We start from the raw sequence: 18,459 nt of genomic DNA, 5'->3' as shown, positions 1-18,459 counted from the left end.
AAAAATCAAATACAATCTATGTTGTGAACGTAAACAATTTGAATGTGTTTTAAATTCAATTCCAAAAAGTTTTCTTCTTTTAGTACAAAACTCTTTTGTAAACTCCACTGATGGCTCATGCAAACTCCCATCCCTTCTTTTTTAATGGCCTTATGATAATGCTTCCTAACAAACGTATTTGTACTTGCTTTAATTCTACACTGTATTATACACTTAAGTAACGCAATTGACCATTGTTTTAAAACACAACAGCCCTGGTTAATAGGATTTAGGTTGTTATTATAATTATCATTTCTATGTTTACTAGTATTATTATTATTATTATTATTATTATTATAATATGCTATACACTCCAAGCCAGTGGGTGGCAGCACCGGCAAAAACGTAAAAGAAGTTGTTGAACATTGACGTCAGCTCTTCCGGGTTCTGACGAGTGTTGTGTTGTGTTGTGTTGTGTTGTGTTGCGAAGATGTCAACGCACGATCACCTGTCTCTCTGTCTGTGGGATTTAATGTGGTAAAGAATGCTTTAAACTCTTGACTATCTGTGTAGATTCCAGTACTGAATAAGGAAACCCCTCCAGTAAACGAACACTTGCTGGCAGGGCGAATGTATAATAGTAATTCAAATGCTCGTTTAGTTCATTCTCTGTGCTGAATGAATGGATTCATTCATTGATTTGCCTTTTTTTTTTTTTTTTTTCTGTAATACAACTATACTGCGCATTAATATTTAGCTATATATACTTTTCTAATTTTATATGGAATTCCTCAAGCAAATTTGCTGCTATTAGGTTCAGTATGTCTATTCGGATTGAAGGAAACGATCCATTCACGCTAAATAAAGTCACTCATTTGCTTGATACTAATAAATAAGTGTCTCAAAACATAACTCTAAAGGAGTATGCATATATAGCTCGTTTAAAGTATGTCAGGCAAGCTGTGACAGCACAAAATGTATTAAAAAAATGTGTGTTCGTGTCTACTTATGCATTGCTTAATAGGCATATGTGTGTTTGTATTTCCATCAGTACCTTTTCGATAGGGAACATATTAGTTAAGTTGTGCCATGTCTCATATCAGAGATTATTGTATATGATTTTTGCCGCCCACAGGTTGCTATGGTCGCTGCTGTTGCCTTCCATTTATTTGAGTCTTGTCCTGACAGCCATCCTCTTCATCATCATCATGGGGGTGAGAACCTGGCTGCAGATGAAGAGGAAGACCAGGAGAGCTCAGGATGAGCGGCCCACCGTGGCCTTCTTTCACCCATACTGCAATGCGGGCGGAGGTGGAGAGAGAGTGCTGTGGTGTGCTTTACGTGCTCTTCAAAACAGGTCAGATATTTCAGTTTTCAAGAGCTAATTGTTTATTCAGCCAGACAGTCGCATCAATATGCAAGCTGTATATCTGACTGCAGCTGTCTTGAAACACTTGAATCAGCGAGGCTGTGCTACCGCAGATGCCTTTTACATAATGAAATGAATGTGCGGGATCCTTGGTATTCATACTTTCTCTAATGCCATATGTTTAAACAGATACCAGGGTGTTTCCTTTGTGGTCTACACAGGTGACCAGGGTGTGACAGCAGAACAGATCTTAAACGGAGTAAGGCGGCGCTTCAACATCAGACTTCCTCGGCTGGTTAAGTTTGTGTTCCTGAAACATCGCCTTTTGGTAGAGGCGAAACTTTACCCACACTTCACTCTTCTGGGGCAGAGCATAGGCTCCATCTTCCTGGGGTGGGAGGCTTTGACTGAGTTTGTTCCAGACCTCTACATTGACTCAATGGGCTACACCTTCACCTTACCTGTGTTCCGTTACCTGGGTGGTTGTCAGGTGGGAAGCTACGTGCACTACCCCACCATCAGCACTGATATGCTGTTTGTAGTTCGAGAAAGGAATCCAAGGTTAGTAAATAGGGTCACATCATTATTAACTCAAGTAGTTCAATCAATATGCGAATAGGTGATTGGAATCAGGATGTCCATTGTCTAATAATTCATAACCTGAGTTTGGGACTCTATTAATGATAAAGGAGGTTAAACAAACTCCCAATGATGCATTGTAGTTCAGGGCTGACATTATTCTTAATATGTGCAGTTACAGTAAAGTCGATATTTCTTAATCTTAATGCACATTCTTCATCAGTGCATGTTATTAAAAAAAATATTTGTCTTTGTAATGTTTGATCAACAATGTCCCAACTTTCTTCGCCTTTCCATTTTAGGTGATGTCACTTAGGGCACATGTTCATGTTGACCAATAGTAAAGTGGCTATAAGGGTTAGTTCACCCAAAAATGAAAATTCTCTCATCATATACTCACCCTCATGCCACTCCAGTTGTGTATGTCTTTCTTTCTTCAGCAGAACACAAATTAATATTTTTAGAAGAATATTTCAGCTCTGTAGGTCCATAAAATGCAAATGAATGGGTGCCAGAATTTGTAAGCTCCAAAATCCACATAAGGGCAACATAAAAGTACTTCAGACAACTCTGGTGGTTAAATCCATATCTTCAGAAGCAATATAATAGGTGTGGATGAGAAAAAGATTAATATTTAAGTCCTTTTTTACTATAAATTCTCCTGCCTGCTCAATCAACCTTAACTTTCTCTTTCACATTCTCCTTCTGTTTTTGGTGATTCACATTTTTCGTGCATATTGCCCCCTACTGGGCAGGGACGAGAATTTATGTTAAAAATGCCTTAAATATTGATCTGTTTCTCACCCACACTTATCATATTGTGTCTGAACACATGGATTTAACCACTGGAGTCACATGGATTACTTTTATGCTCCCTCTATGTGGATTTTGGAGCTTCAAAATTTTGGCACCCATTGACTTGCATTGTGAGGACCTACAGAACTGAAATATTCTTCTAAAAATCTAATTTGTGCCCTGCAGAAGAAAGAAAGTCATACACATCTGGGATGCCAGGACGATGAGTAAATCATTAGAATTTTCATTTTTGGGTGAACTAACACTTTAAGGTTACTGTTGTAGGCAGTGCAGCCTTTCTAAAATCTTGCCTGCATAGTTAATGTTTTAATGTAATGTTTGTTAACATAGCTGTAATAAATGTTACAGCAAATGTGGCAAATAATAATCAATTTTAAAAAGAAGCAACACCATTGGGATTTTTTTCTCTTTCAGTATTCTGTTTCACCTGAAAATATGGTACATTACAGAAGTAAAATGGGTTGTAAATGATTTTCTTGTTGATTTTAATTTTTAGCATACATTTTCTGGGATTCTTTTTGACTCATTAATACAGTTGAAGTCAGAAGTTTACATACACCTCAGCCAAATACATTTAAACTTGTTTTTCACAATTCCTGACATTTAATCGTAGACAAAATTCCCTGTCTTAGGTCATTTAGGATCACTACTTTATTTTAGGAATGTGAAATGTCAGAATAATAGTAGAGAGAATGAAATATTTCAGCTTTTATTTATTTCATCACATTCCCAGTGGGTCAGAAGTTTACATACACTGTTAGTATTTGGTAGCATTGCCTTTATATTGTTTATCTTGGGTCAAACGTTTTGGGTAGCCTTCCACAAGCTTCTCACAACAGACAGAACTGGTGTAACTGAGTCAGGTTTGTAGGCCTCCTTGCTCACACACTCTTTTTCAGTTCAGATTGAGGTCAGGGCTTTGTGATGGCCACTCCAGTACCTTGACTTTGTTGTCCTTAAGCCATTTTGCCACAACTTTGGAGGTATGCTTGGGGTCATTGTCCATTTGGAAGACCCATTTGTGACTGAGCTTTAACTTCCTGGCTCTTGTCTTGAGATGCTGCTTCAATGCATCCACATAATTTTCCTTCCTCATGATGCCATCTATTTTGTGAAGTGCACCAGTCCCTCCTGCAGCAAAGCACCCCTCAACATGATGCTGCCACCCCCATGCATCATGGTTGGGATGGTGTTCTTCAGCTTGCAAGCCTCACCCATTTTCTTCCAAACATAACGATGGTGATTATGGCCAAACAGTTCTATTTTTGTTTCATCAGACCAGAGGACATTTTTCCAAAAAGTAAGATCTTTGTCCCCATGTGCACTTGCAAACTGTCTGACTTTTTATGGCGGTTTTGGAGCAGTGGCTTCTTCCTTGCTGAGCAGCCTTTCAGGTTATGTCGATATAGGACACATTTTTCTGTGGATATAGATAATTTTCTACCTGTTTCCACCAGCATTTTACAAGGTCCTTTGCTGTTGTTCTGGGATTGATTTGCACTTTTCACACCGTTCATCTCTAGGGGACAGAATGCATCTCCTTCCTGAGCGGTATGATGGCTGCGTGGTCCCATTGTGTTTAAACTTGCATACTATTGTTTGTACAGATGAACGTGGTACCTTCAGGCATTTGGAAGTTGCTCCCAAGGATGAACCAGACTTTTTTTTTCGGAGGTCTTGGCTGATTTCTTTTGATTTCCCTATGATGTCAAGCAAAGAGGCACTGAGTTTGAAAGTAGGCCTTAAAATACATCCACAGGTACACCTCCGATTCAGTACACCTCCTATCAAAAGCTAATTGTCTAAAGGCTTGACATAATTTTCTGGAATTTTCCAATTCTTAAAGGCACAGTAAACTTTTGACCCACTGGAATTGTGTTATAGTCAATTAAAATTGAAACAATCTGTCTGTAAACAATTGTTGGAAAAATTACTCATGTCATGCAGAAAGCAGATGTCCTAAACAACTTGCCAAAACTATAGTTTGCTAATATTAAATCTGTGGAGTGGTTAAAAAATTAGTTTAAGTGTATGTAAACTTCTAAATTCAACTGTATATCAATTGTATTGTTTTCCAGGTCCATGTACATTGAATGATTTGTACTATATACATTATGTATAATTACATTTACACCCATATAGGTTCAATAATGCAGAATACATCTCCAGTAACCCTGTACTGAGTGCAATCAAAGTGATCTACTACTGTGCCTTTGCGCTGCTCTACGGCCTTGCTGGCTCCTGTAGTGACGTGGTCATGGTGAATTCCACCTGGACACTAGGTCACATACTGGCTCTATGGCACGCTCCCAACCACACCAGTGTGGTCTTCCCACCTTGTGATGTTCAGGCCTTCCTGGAGGTACCTCTGGATGAAGAGGCTGAGGAGAAAGAAGAAAGAAAGTGCCACTCTGTTGTCTCTGTGGGTCAGTTCCGCCCTGAAAAGGACCATCGGCTGCAGATCAGGGCTTTCAGAAAACTTCTAGACAGCAAGGGGGTGCAGTCTGCTGGTCGAGAGACTGTGAAACTTGTGTTGATTGGTGGATGTCGCAACCAGGAGGATGAAGAGAGGGTACTGATGCTGAGGGGCTTGTGTCAGGAGCTGGGCGTGGCAGACAGGGTGGAGTTTAAACTCAATATTCCATTTGAGGAACTAAAGAAAAATCTAACAGATGCCACGATCGGGTTACACACAATGTGTAATGAACATTTTGGTATTGGTAAGATGAATATTAATGCTCTTAAGGGATAGTTCACCCAAAAATGAAAATTCTCTCATCATTTACTCTCCCTCATGCCATCCCAGATGTATATGACTTTCTTTCTTCTTCTGAATACAAACAAAGTTTTTTTAGAAGAATATTTGAGCTCTGTAATTCCATATAATACAAGAGAATGGGTGCCAAAATGTTGAAGCTCCAAAATGCAAATACACTGCGTAAAAGTAATCCATACGTCTCCAGTGGTTAAATCCATGTTTTCTGAAGCGATATGATAGGTGTGGGTGAGATACAGTTAAATATTTAAGTCCTTTTTTTACTATCACTCTCTTTACTTTCACTTTTACTTCAACATTCTTTTTCTTTTGTTTTTGGTGATTTGCATTCTTCATGCAAATTGCCACCTACTGGGCAGGGAGGAGAATTTATGGTAAAAACTGACTTAAATATTGATCTGTTTCTCGCCCACACCTATCGCTTCAGAAGATATGGACTTAACCACTGGAGTCGTGTGGATTCATTTTACACTGTGTTTATGTGCGTTTTGAAGCTTCAAAATTTTGGCACCAATTCACTTGCATTGTATGGACCTACAGAGCTGACATATTCTTCTGAAAGTCTTCATTTGTGTTCTGCAGAAGAAAAAGAGTCCGGGATGGCATGAGGGTGAGTAAATGATGATTCTACATTTTTGGATGAAATATCCCTTTAAGTTAGAAAAACTCTAGACAGATAAATTGGAAAAACATTAACAGATATTTGTGGGTTGTTTGTTGAGCTATTAATGGTTATCAACTAACAAATAATTTTACTCTAAAAAGTTTTTTTTTTTTTTTTTTTTTTTCATTTGATGGGTGTTATTGGTTATTGAGTTGAATTGGCAAAGGTAATTTTCCTCTGCTGTAGTGCATAATTGCATAAAATGCATATAGTTTTAGTAACACTACAACATTCTGCAACAGTTAGCTTGAGTAACACTCTGCTTCTTTCTCATCTCTGCAGGTGTGGTGGAGTGCATGGCTGCAGGAACAATCATTCTGGCTCACAAATCTGGTGGTCCTAAGCTGGACATTGTAGTGCCCTGTGATGGCGGTTTAACAGGCTTCCTGGCGGATGATGAAGTCAGCTACGCAGACGCCATGGAACGAATCCTTTCTATGACTCCCGCTGCTCGGTTAGAGATTCGACGACGGGCCCGTCAGTCTGTCACCCGCTTTTCAGACCAGGAATTTGAAGGCTCCTTCCTTGCATCCGTAGAGCCTCTGATATCAACACTGGGGCTATAAGATAGAGGGAGTTAGGGTACTCCTATGTACCTCAGTCACCATGTGTCTGTCCTGACTGACTATAGTGAATCAGCCCAATAATGTTCAGCCTAGTTCATAAGCTTGTGCTGGCCCCATAGTGCTGACTGATGATCATTCCATTTCTAGAGTGGAAGTGTCTTGTAAACTTTAAGAAATATCACTAGGGTGAGGGATGCATTGTGAAAAATACTGGTCATTTTGCTTTAACCACATCTCAATATTTTGAAACGAGTGACATTGAGTGAAATGTTTAAGCACTGAATAAAAGGCATTTGTTATTTATTTGAAAGTAAGCATATTTTTCATATGTTTTTTCGTACAGTCAAATTATATGACTGCCTATAATTATACTTGTAAATTATATTAGCTTTGTTTTGTCTCACAACAGCAGGTTTCAGAGGGTTAGATAACAAAACTACATTGTATTGAAAAAGCGATAGATCTCCTTGAGTGTCACATTCAAACATTCTAGTGCCTACTATCGATTTACATGATTTTTGTAATAAAGTATACTGTATTAGACTGGTGGTCTGAAAATGCAACAAAATGTTTGCACTGCAAAAAATGGTTTTCAAGACAAGTATTTTTGTCTTGTTTTCCTGTAAAATTATCTAAACCTTCTTAAAATGTGATTTATTTACTTGTCAAGCAAAATGGGATAAGATATTAAGTCTTGTTTTAGATAAATCTGACAAAATTTAGTGAACTTTAGATTCAAAACAAGAAACAAATCTGACAATGGGGTAAGCAAAATAAACTTGTTTTCTCTTTGAATTAAGTTTATTTTTCTTGTTTTTAAGCATAAAACTCACTAAATTTGATCAGATTTCTCTCTAAACAAGACTTAAAATGTTATGCCAGTTTGCTCGTCAAGTAAATAAATCATGTTTTAAGAATGTTTAGATATTTTTACTGGAAAACAAGACAAAAATACTTGTCTTGAAAATAATTTTTTGCAGTGTGGCCAGTTTGTGGAACAGTTTCTCAAACTGATGTCGCTGGACATCTTCCTCCGTTCTATTCACAAAATTACTACATCAGTTTATTAGCAGTTTCTTTTTAAGTATTACATCAATCTCATCTTTCTTTTCCACAACCAAACTTCCAAACATTATACAATATCTAACCCACCTCTGGTAGCAGATAATAATTATTTTCAGATAACAATTATAAGTGCGATGTACTGAAAAGCCATCCCAGGGACACAGATTCTGGGTAACAGAAGTCTGTCTAGACTACATAATAGCAAGAGGCCAAATTAAACAGGGCATAGTACTCAAGTGAGGTAGGAGACAAAAAAAGAGTCTACAGAGGGTTGACATTATTTAAACAGAGTTAGTAAACAGAATTGTTCTACTGTTTTTGCAGATTTGGTGAGTCCCAGGTGAGTTTAAATTCTATGGACAGAAACAGTGTCCATCTGACCCTTATCTGAACCATTGCTGAAACTGAGACCCTCACATGATTAGATTAATACAAACTTTCAAAAAGGTTCTTTCAAGATATAAATAGTTCAATTTAAAACCGTATCTACCTTAAGCACCATTTTATGCAGCAAAGGTTCTTTGTGTTAAGCTTTAAAGGAATAGTTCACCCAAAAACTTATATATATATATATATATATATATATATATATATATATATATATATATATAACTTATATATCCATATAACTTTTTTCTGTGGAGCACAAAAGGATATGCAGTTGAAGTCAGAAGTTTACATACACCTTAGCCAAATACATTTAAACACAATTTTTCACAATTCCTGACATTTCATCATAGAAAACATTCCCTGTCTTAGGTCAGTTAGGATCACTACTTTACTTTAAGAATGTGAAATGTCAGAATAATAGTAGAGAGAATTATTTATTTCAGCTTTTATTACTTTCATCACATTCCCAATGGGTCAGAAGTTTACATACACTTTGTTAATATTTGGTAGCATTGTCTTTAAATTGTTTAACTTGGGTCAAACCTTTTGGGTAGCCTTCCACAAGCTTCTCACAATAAGTTGCTGGAAGTTTGGCCCATTCCTACAGACAGAACTGGTGTAACTGAGTCAGATTTGTAGGCCTCCTTGCTCGCACATTCTTTTTCAGTTCTGCCCACAAATTTTCTATCAGATTGAGGTCAGGGCTTTGTGATGGCCACTCCAATACCTTGACTTTGTTGTCCTTAAGCCATTTTGCCACAACTTTGGAGGTATGCTTGGGGTCATTGTCCATTTGGAAGACACATTTGGACTGAGCTTTAACTTCCTGGCTGATGTCTTGAGATGTTGCTTCAATATATCCTCATAATTTTCCTTCCTCATGATGCCATCTACTTTGTGAAGTGCACCAGTCTCTCCTGCAGCAAAGCACCCCTACAAAATGATGCTGCCACCCCCATGCTTCACGGTTGGGATGGTGTTCTTCAGCTTGCAAGCCTCACCCTTTTTCCTCCAAACATAACAATGGTCATTATGGCCAAACAGTTCAAATTTTGTTTCATTAGACCAGAGGACATTTCTCCAAAAAGTAAGATCTTTGTCCCCATGTTCACTTGCAAACTGTAGTCTGGCTTTTTATGGCGGTTTTGGTGCGCTGGCTTATGTCGATATAGGACTCGTTTTACTGTGGATATAGATACTTGTCTACCTGTTTCCTCCAGCATCTTCACAAGGTCCTTTACTGTTGTTCTGGGATTGATTTGCACTTTTTGCATCAAACTACACTCATCTCTAGGAGACAGAATGCGTCTCCTTCCTGAGTGGTATGATGGCTGCGTGGTTCCATGGTGTTTATACTTGCGTACTATTGTTTCTACAGATGAACGTGGTATCTTCAGGCATTTGGAAATTGCTCCCAAGGATGAACCAGACTTGTGGAGGTCCACAATTATATTTCTAAGGTCTTAGCTGATTTCTTTTGATTTTCCCATGATGTCAAGCAAAGAGGCTCTTGAAGGTAGGCCTTAAAATACATCCACAGGTACACCTCCAATTCAGTACACCTCCTATCAGAAGCTAACTGGCTAATTGTCTAAAGGCTTGACATCTTTTTTCTGGAATTTTCCAAGCTGCTTAAAGGCACATTTAACTTAGTGCATGTACATTTCTGACCCACGGGATTGTGATATAGTCAATTAAAAGTGAAACAATCTGTCTGTAAACAATTGTTGGAAAAATTACTCATGTCATGCACAAAGTAGTTGTTCTAAACGACTTGCCAAAACTATAGTTTGCTAACATTAAATCTGTGGAGTGTTTAAAAATGAGTTTTAATGACTTCAACCTACATTTTAAAGAATGACCTGACCAAAATAAATCTGGTGCTATTTAGAACCATTTGTCTTGACAGGGTACCATTTTTTTATGCATTAGAATGAGATTGGATAAATAATTCAATGTAAAAAGTTCAAAAAATATATATATAAAAAAAGCAACAAAGACAGTTTCTAGGTAAATCAGAATTAGACTGGAAGCAGACACAAGTTGTTCAGTGCAATAATAGATTTTTTTTGTTCAAACTTCAAAGTGCAGTTGTGACTGTGAAGTTGGCATGTATGAGATAAAAAAGAAAAAGCCATTTACTCATCCCCATCTGTTGTATTCTTATTTATAAAACCAAACCAAAGAAACCTGTCAAATAACTATTAATTTTTAAAACCGTCTTATTTTATGACAAAAATGTTTCTTCTTACCATAGTATGCCTATGGGGCAGATTTGGGCTGGTTTTACCACCCAGGGGTATAACTTATCCCCAATTTAATGTTATGGTGAAAAACTGCTTGCTAGGCCAAATGAATGGAGTCCACCCAAGTCTCTACGAAATTCTAATCCGGAGATATGAGCCGACAAAGATCGGCACATTGCAAAGTCTAGTTTTTTGCCCCCCAGGGGTGCACCATACCTTAGAAAAGTCATAGCACAGGTGTCATAAATAGACCGGTCAATTTGAGACCTAATTCGTGAGTCTATGACAAACGGTGCGGGATGAGTTAGGTGCCAAAGTTTTGTACGGAATAATAATAATAATAACTAGATAGGTACATTTCCTGAAGAAAATGTGAGTGGTGCTTTCTGTGGCAACATTTTTCACCACTCTAAATGGTTGCTAGGGCATGGCTAAGTAGTTGCCATGATGATATTTGAAGACTGCTTGCTCACCCAATTAAAACAAGCCAACTCTCATGTCTCTAGGACATTCTAATCAGAAGATATCACACTCAGCCATTTTGAATGGAAGTCAGTGGGGATGGTTGCTAGGGTGCTCTAAATGGTTGTTAGGGTGTGGCCAACCATTAAACAGAGTGATTCTTATTGGCTGCTTACTAACCTGACTCAGTGGAGCCAATCCGCAAGTCTCTAAAACATTCTGTTCTGAAGATATCCTTCTGAGCCATTTTGAATGGAAGTTAATGGGGGGTGGTTGCTAGGGTGCTCTACATGGTTGCTATGGCATGGCTAGCCAGTGACCAGATTGATTCTTATTGGCTGCTTACTAACCTGACTAAAAAGAGCCAAACCCCAAGTGTCTACGACATTCTATTCTACAGATATCCTTCTGAGCCATTTTGAATGGAAGTCTATGTTGGCGGTTGTTAGGGTGCCATAAATAGTTGCTAGGGTGTGGCTATGCCATTTCCAAGATGATACTTAAAGACTGATTGGAAGCCCGAGTGAAAGAGCCTGCCCCCATGTCTCTACGACATTCTGATTAGGAGATATGATCCCACAAAATTCAGTATCTTGTCATAGGAAGAAAAAAAATGTTTTCATGGGCGAGACCCTTGCCATAGTATGTCAATGGGACATTTTCTGGATGTCTTTTGCCCTCCAGGGGTGCACCGTACCCCCAACCCCTCAAAAAAGTCATAGCACAGGTGTCATCAATAGGCCGGTCGATTTGACACCTTATTCATGGGTCTACGACAAGCGGTGCGGGATGAGTTAGGTGCCAAAGTTTTTACAGAATAATAATAATAATAATAACTAGATAGGTACATTTCCTGAAGAAAATGTGAGTGGTGCTTGCCGTGGCAAAATTTCTCACCACAATGTCCCACCAACTGCCCCAAGTTGAAAGAGGCAACCCCCATGACAGTAGGATGTTCTTTTGCAGAGATATTGATGTCATTCCATGGTTGCTAGGGTAATCCATCTGGTTGCTAGGCAGTTACCAGGGTGATACTTAACAAGGCTTCTTGCTATCCTGAGTGAAATAAGTCAACCCAGATGTCTCTACGATGTTCTGGTGCAGAGATATGTGATTTGTTACTTGGCTGCTAGGGTAACCCCACCTGGTTGCTACGCAGTTACCAAGGTGATACTTAACATGGTTCCTTGCCATCCTGAGTGAAATAAATCAACCCATAAATGTCTACGATGTTCTGGTGCAGAGATATATGTGATTTGTTACTTGGTTGCTAGGATAACCCCATGTGGTTGCTAGACAGTTAATAGTGTGATACATCATGTGGCTCCTTGCTCTCCTGAGTGAAATAAGTCAACCCGGAAGTGCCTACGATATTGTGGTGCAGAGATATGTGTTTTGTTACTTGGTTGCTAGGGTGAGCTCATGTGGGTGCTAGGCAGTTACCAAGGTGATACTTAAAATGGCTCCTTGCTATCCTGAGTGAAATAAGTCAACCCGGAAGTCTCTACGGCATTCTGATCCTGAGATACCCATCTTAGTGATTTTGAATGGAAGTCAATGGTGTTTGGTTGCTAGGGTGCTCTAAATGGTTGCTAGGGCGTGGCTAAGTAGTTCCCATGATGATAGTTGTAGACTGATTGCTCACCCAATTAAAACAAGCCAACTGTCATGTCTCTAGGACATTCTGATCAGAAGATATCACACTCTAAGTGAAAGCAATAGTGTTGGTTGCTAGGGTCCGATAAATGGTTGTTAGGGTGTGGCTATGCCATTTCCAAGGTAATACTTAAAGAGTGATTGATATCCCGATTAAAATGACCCATGTATCTATGTCATTCTGATTGGGAGATATAATCTGGCAACTTTCTTGCATTGACTGCCATAATAGGAACAAAATTCTCTTCTCATAGTACCCTATGGGACTTTTTGGTACGTTTTTTGCCCCCCTTTTTACCCCCTGGGGTACATTTTACCCCCAAATACAGGGTATGTTCGAACACGGCTTGCTAGCCCGAATCAGATGAGAGCACCCACATGTGTCTAGGACATTCTGATCAGAAGATATCACACTCAGCCATTTTGAATGGAAGTAAGTGCAGATGGTTGCTAGGGTGCTCTAAATGGTTGTTTGGGTGTGGCTAAGTAGTTTTTCAAGTGGATACATGAAGACTGATTGCTCACCCACATGAAATAAGCCAACTGCCATGTCTGTAGTATGTTCTGATCCAAAGATATCCCTCTCAGCCATTTTTAATGGAAGTCAATAGGGCTGGTTGCTAGGGTGCTCTAAATTGTTGCTAGGGTGTGGCTAGCCAGTGATCAGAGAGATTCTTATTGGCTGATTACTAATCTGACTGAAAAGAGCCAATCCCCAAGTGTCTATGACATTCTGTTCTGAAGATATCCTTCTGAGCCATTTTGAATGGAAGTCTATGGGGGCGGTTGCTAGGGTGCTGTAAATGATTGCTAGGGCATGGCTACACCATTTCCAAGATGATCCTTAAAGACTGATTGGTATCCCGATTGAAATGAGCCTGCCCCCATGTCTCTATGTCATTCTGATTGGGAGATATGATTTGACAACTTTCTTGCATTGACTGCCATAGTAGGGGAAAAAAATGTTTTCATAGGCGAGACCCTTGCCATAGTATGCCTATGGGAAATTTTTGGGACGTTTTTTTGCCCCCCAGGGTTGCACCGTACCCCCAATCCCTTAGAAAAGTCATAGCACAGGTGTCGTCAATAGGCCGGTCGATTTGACTCCTAATTCATGGGTCTACTACAAATGGTGCCGGACGAGTTAGGTGCCGAAGTTTTGTACAGAATAAGAATAATAATAATAAGTATGTGGGATTACAATAGTGATGCTTCGCAAGCACCACTAATAATAAGAACTAGATAAGTACATTTCCTGAAGAAAATGTAAGTGGTGCTTGCCATGGCAAAATTTCTCAATACAATGTCCCACCAACTGCCCCAAGTTGAAAGAGGCAACCCCCATGACAGTAGGATGTTCTGGTGCAGAGATATTGGTGTTTTTCTATGGTTTCTATGGTGTTCCATCTGGTTGCTAGGCAGTTACCAGGGTGATACTCAAAATGCTCCTTGCTAGACTGAGTCAAACAAGCCAAGCAGGAAGTCTCTATGATATTCTGGTGCAGAGATATGTGATTTGTTTCTTGGTTGCTAGGGTAATCCCATCTGGTTGCTAGGCAGTTACCAGGGTGATGCTGAAAAAGGCTCCTTGCTATCCTGAGTGAAATACGTCAACCCGGATGTCTTTATGATGTTCTGGTGCAGATATATGTGATTTGTTACTTGGTTGCTAGGGTAACCCCATCTGGTTGCTAGGCAGTTACCAAGGTGATACTTATCAAGGCTACTTGTCATCCTGAGTGAAATAAGTCAACCTGGAAGTCTCTACTATTTTCTGGTGCAGAGATACCCATCTTAGTGATTTTGAATGGAAGTCTATGGTGTTTGTTTGCTAGGGCATGGCTAAGTAGTTCCCATGATGATAGTTGTAGACTGATTGCTCACCCAATTAAAACTAGCCAACTGTCATGTCTCTAGGACATTCTGATCTGAAGATATCACACTCTAAGTGAAAGCAATAGTGTTGGTTGCTAGGGTGCTCTAAATGGATTGCCAGGGCATGGCTAGCCAATGAACAGAGAGATTCTTATTGGCTGCTTACTAACCTGACTCATAAGAGCCAATCCCCAAGTGTTTACGACATTCTGTTCTGAAGATATCCTTCTGAGACATTTTGAATGGAAGTTAATGGGGGGTGGTTGCTAGGGTCCCATAAAAACTTCTATTCAAAATTTCTCAGAAGGATATCTTCAGAACAAAATGTAGTAGACACTTGGGGTTTGGCTCTTTTGAGTCAGGTTAGTAAGAAGCCAATAAGAATCACTCTGTTCACTGGTTAGCCACGCCCTGGCAACCATTTAGAGCAAAAGACTCCTTGCTACCCTGAGTCCAGTGAATGAAACGTCCTGGTTACTTGTGTAATCTCCATTCCCTGATGGAGGGAACGAGACGTTGTGTCGATGTAGTGACACTAGGGGTCACTCTTGGGAGCCTGAGACACCTCTGGTCTTTGATAAAAGGCCAATGAAAATTGGCGAGTGGTATTTGCATACCACTCCCCCGGACATACGGATATAAAAGGAGCTGGTATGCAACCACTCATTCAGTTTTTTTGCTGAGGAGCCGAGACAAGGTCCCGGCCATTTCAGCGGGTAGTTCAGCATTGTGGCAGGAGGGACACAACGTCTCGTTCCCTCCATCAGGGAACGGAGGTTACGCAAGTAACCAGGACGTTCCCTATCTGTCACTCACTCGACGTTGTGTCGATGTAGTGACACTAGGGGTCCCTATACAAAAACTCCGCAACTGGCTGAACTGTGTTACATGAACTGGCGGTGTATGACGGGCAGACCACTGTGTGCCTCATAGCCAGTGCACCAGGCCGACACGTAACCTCCCCCAATAGAGTTATGAGTGTTGAACGGCCCTTTGGGGACAAGTCGACTACCCAAAAGATAGAGACGGGCTAGCCCAGTTGTGGCCTCTTATCCCCTTTTTTTCCCACTCCCTAAAAAAGGGGGATTAACCGACTGGGCCCACCAGGTCTAGTCGGGGGGAGGTGTCCCTCCCAAGGGGAAGACACCGCGGAGACCACACCCCACCCGGGGGGGGGTATTTAAGTGGAAATACGTCACATGGTCTTGCTGAGCTATGTCGGAAGTATGCCATGTGGGGGAGTCCCAAGGTAGGTCCTGCCCTACGGGGGGACTTCAAGCATGGTGACTGGGGCAGAGGGGCCTCTGCCCAAGGAATACACAGTTTGCCAACAGGGAAACGAATTAGCAGAAGATATATGTTGCATGGGGTTACCTACGGGGAACCACCACATGCGGAGCACCTACCCCAGTATGGGGCTTTAGTTAGTACGTGTACTGGGCTGGCAGCGAGTCTCTCCGAAAACTCGTCTGCCACAGGGCTTGGAGGAAATCAACCAGGGAGTTAACAGCGCATGTCTTCAGCTCAGGGGAGGTGAAAGTCGCAATGCGCAAGCGATACACCCGGTCGGCTGTCCCGGACTATTGCATCCTTCCGTAGGAGGGTAGCGATCTCCACGCGCAAGATAGCAGCGCTCTCGCACTTCACCGAGGTGAAGTGGATGCCGCTGAACCTGGGCGGATGCCTGGCGAACTGAATCGCGTAGCCTGAGTCGAACTGAGTCTGACGGTCCGGATCAGCCATCGCGACGGATTGGAAAGCGCAAGCCACGCATCCAAGCTCCGAGCGAGGGGGACCAAGGGGACAATCTTGTCGGACGTACCGGCAGGTGGGGCCTCGCGGCGGGGTGGAGCCCGAGGTGCCACGCCATGTTGTGGCAGTGCTGAGTTCAGGGACATCGAAGCACTTACCTTGCTCCTTGTGACCACCCCCGGAACAGTCTGAGACGGGGGAGGAAGAGGCCTGTCCTCGTGACCCGTGGAGACTGTCACATCGGGGGCGGATTTGTGCCACAGCTGGGCGCGCAGGGGCAGGCAGACCGCCGCTGGAGCGCCAAACCTGCAAGGATGGAAAGGTGGACGGTGGTCATGATGACGGTGGTGCACACCGGGTACGTAACCCAGGGAATGAGGAAACCGCTCTTTTGCTGAACTGTTGGGTACTGCAGCCATTTGTGCATGCGAGAAATTAAATGAAAATGCAACAAAAGATTCTCCTCCCAGCCCTCCACTGGGGGATGGAGTGGTCTGCTTACCAGCTCCAAGGTGGGTTTCGTCATCCCTGGGTTACCCGTCTCAGGGGCACTTCGAAGCCTTCCGAGGGTTCTTGGCAGCGGCGTCTGCTTGCCGAAGGTGCGGGCTGTGGCGGAGCTGGTGCAGTCAATGCAGGGGGACGCCCTTGGCGACGAGCAGGTGGGGTGCGGGATCTTGAGCCGCGCCGGGGCAGGATGTGCCGGATAGCCTCCGTCTGCTGCTTCACCATTGAGGACTGCTGGTCAAAGTCCGAATAGGCCAACCTGGGAAATGGGGGTAGCAAGGAACTGTGCCTTGTCGGCCTCACCCATCTCGACCAGGTTGAGCCAAAAGTGGCACTCCTGGACCACTAAGGTGGACATCGCCTGCCCAAGAGAGCGCATCATGACCTTCGTCGCCCGGAGAGCGAGGTTGGTCCCAGAGCGCAGCTCCTGCATCAAATCTGGGGCAGAACTACCCTCATGCAGTTCCTTTAGCGCCTTGGCTTGGTGGACTTGCAGGAGAGCCATGGCGTGCAGGGCAGAGGCAGCTTGTCCAGCGGCACTGTAGGCATTGGCCATCAGGGATGACGTAAACCAACAGGCCTTGGATGGGAGTTTTTGGCATCCACGCCAGGTGGCGGTGCTCTGCGGGCATAGGTGCATCGCGAGTGCCTTATCCACCGGGGGAATCACCGAATAGCCCCTGGCCACCCCGCCATCGAGGGTAGTGAGGGCGGGGGAGCTGAAGGGATCAGGCAGTAAAAGGTGCCTCCCACGATCTTGTCAGCTCCTCATGCACTTCCGGGAAGAAAGGGACTGGAGCGGGGCATTGCTGCTTTGAGCGGCGCCATGAGCCCTGGAACCAATCATCGAGCCGCGAGGGTTCAGGGGAGAGCAGAGGGTTCCACTCTAGCCCGACGCTCGCGGCTGCCCGGGAAAGCATGTCCATCATTTCCGTATCAGCCTGTGACTGGGCAACCGCACCCAAGGGGGGGAGCCCAGCTGAGGTTTCTGCGTCTGACTGGAGCTCATCAGATTTGCGGGCTCCAAACAAGAGGTCGAACTCGCCTTGAGACGAGCCGGCAGACTCATCCGGAAGCTTGATAGGGGCAGATGAACGTGCTGGGGAATGGGAGGGCCGTGGGGGGATACTCGGCAGAGGTGGTCCCATTGGGGTCCCCAAATCGCCCCCAGTGCTAGCCGCGCTGGCCTCATACCCGTAGGTAGAAGCAGGAGCCGCACGAGGCGGGAAGAGCTCCTCAAATTATTCAACTTAATGGAAAGAGAGATGAACTGTTCTAGTGAGAGGTTCTCATCATGACTAGCCATCTCTGCTTGTAATTGGTGACTCAGTCCATTGCGGTAAATAGTCTTTAATGGTGCATCTGTCCATCCAGTTTGTGTTGCCAAAGTGTGAAAAGTGAATGCATAGTCTGCTGTCGGAGACTTTCCCTGAACAATATGAATAATGCGGTTTTCCACATCTTCCACCGGGTGAAACCGGAATTGCTGACTGCCTCTATGAGCTAGCAGAAGAGCACAGAGCTTAAAACCTCTTCCATGGCAGTGGAAAGCCGACCAAGTTGTCTGTGATTATCATCGAGTAGACTGGCTTGAGAAGCCAACGCCACATGAATCGATGAAATCTCCGATGGATCTATGGATGGCAAAGTCTTCTGTGGCAAATCAGGCTTAGACACAGAGATAAGATCCATTAGCAGAGTTTTAGTAAGAAGAGTATTTGATTCAGGCAAGGGTCATAACCTGGTAAGCAGGCAATAAA

At 42.5% G+C, this 18,459-nt stretch overlaps 1 protein-coding gene across 3 annotated transcripts; it reads left to right on the top strand.

Annotated features, from left to right (window-relative positions):
• The first annotated feature begins 409 nt into the window (after positions 1 to 409).
• On the top strand, positions 410 to 7,052 carry LOC127444930 (GDP-Man:Man(3)GlcNAc(2)-PP-Dol alpha-1,2-mannosyltransferase-like). 3 transcript variants are annotated; one of them, XM_051704597.1, is made up of 5 exons: positions 410 to 516; positions 1,168 to 1,336; positions 1,538 to 1,909; positions 4,886 to 5,463; positions 6,466 to 7,052. In XM_051704597.1, the coding sequence occupies exons 2-5, from the start codon at positions 1,188 to 1,190 to the stop codon at positions 6,747 to 6,749; spliced, it is 1,383 nt and encodes a 460-aa protein (XP_051560557.1). In that variant the 5' UTR covers positions 410 to 516; positions 1,168 to 1,187; the 3' UTR covers positions 6,750 to 7,052. The 3 variants fall into 3 exon arrangements, with proteins under 3 accessions (XP_051560557.1, XP_051560556.1, XP_051560558.1); XM_051704596.1 differs by having other exon boundaries at positions 417 to 516; positions 1,115 to 1,336; XM_051704598.1 differs by lacking the exon at positions 410 to 516 and having other exon boundaries at positions 1,190 to 1,336; positions 1,570 to 1,909.
• Positions 7,053 to 18,459: the final 11,407 nt, after the last annotated feature.

This window comes from Myxocyprinus asiaticus, chromosome 8, assembly GCF_019703515.2.
Source record: "Myxocyprinus asiaticus isolate MX2 ecotype Aquarium Trade chromosome 8, UBuf_Myxa_2, whole genome shotgun sequence".
NCBI lineage: Eukaryota > Metazoa > Chordata > Actinopteri > Cypriniformes > Catostomidae > Myxocyprinus > Myxocyprinus asiaticus.
Note: the sequence above shows the minus strand (reverse complement) of the source record. Positions and strands in the feature narration are given on the sequence as shown.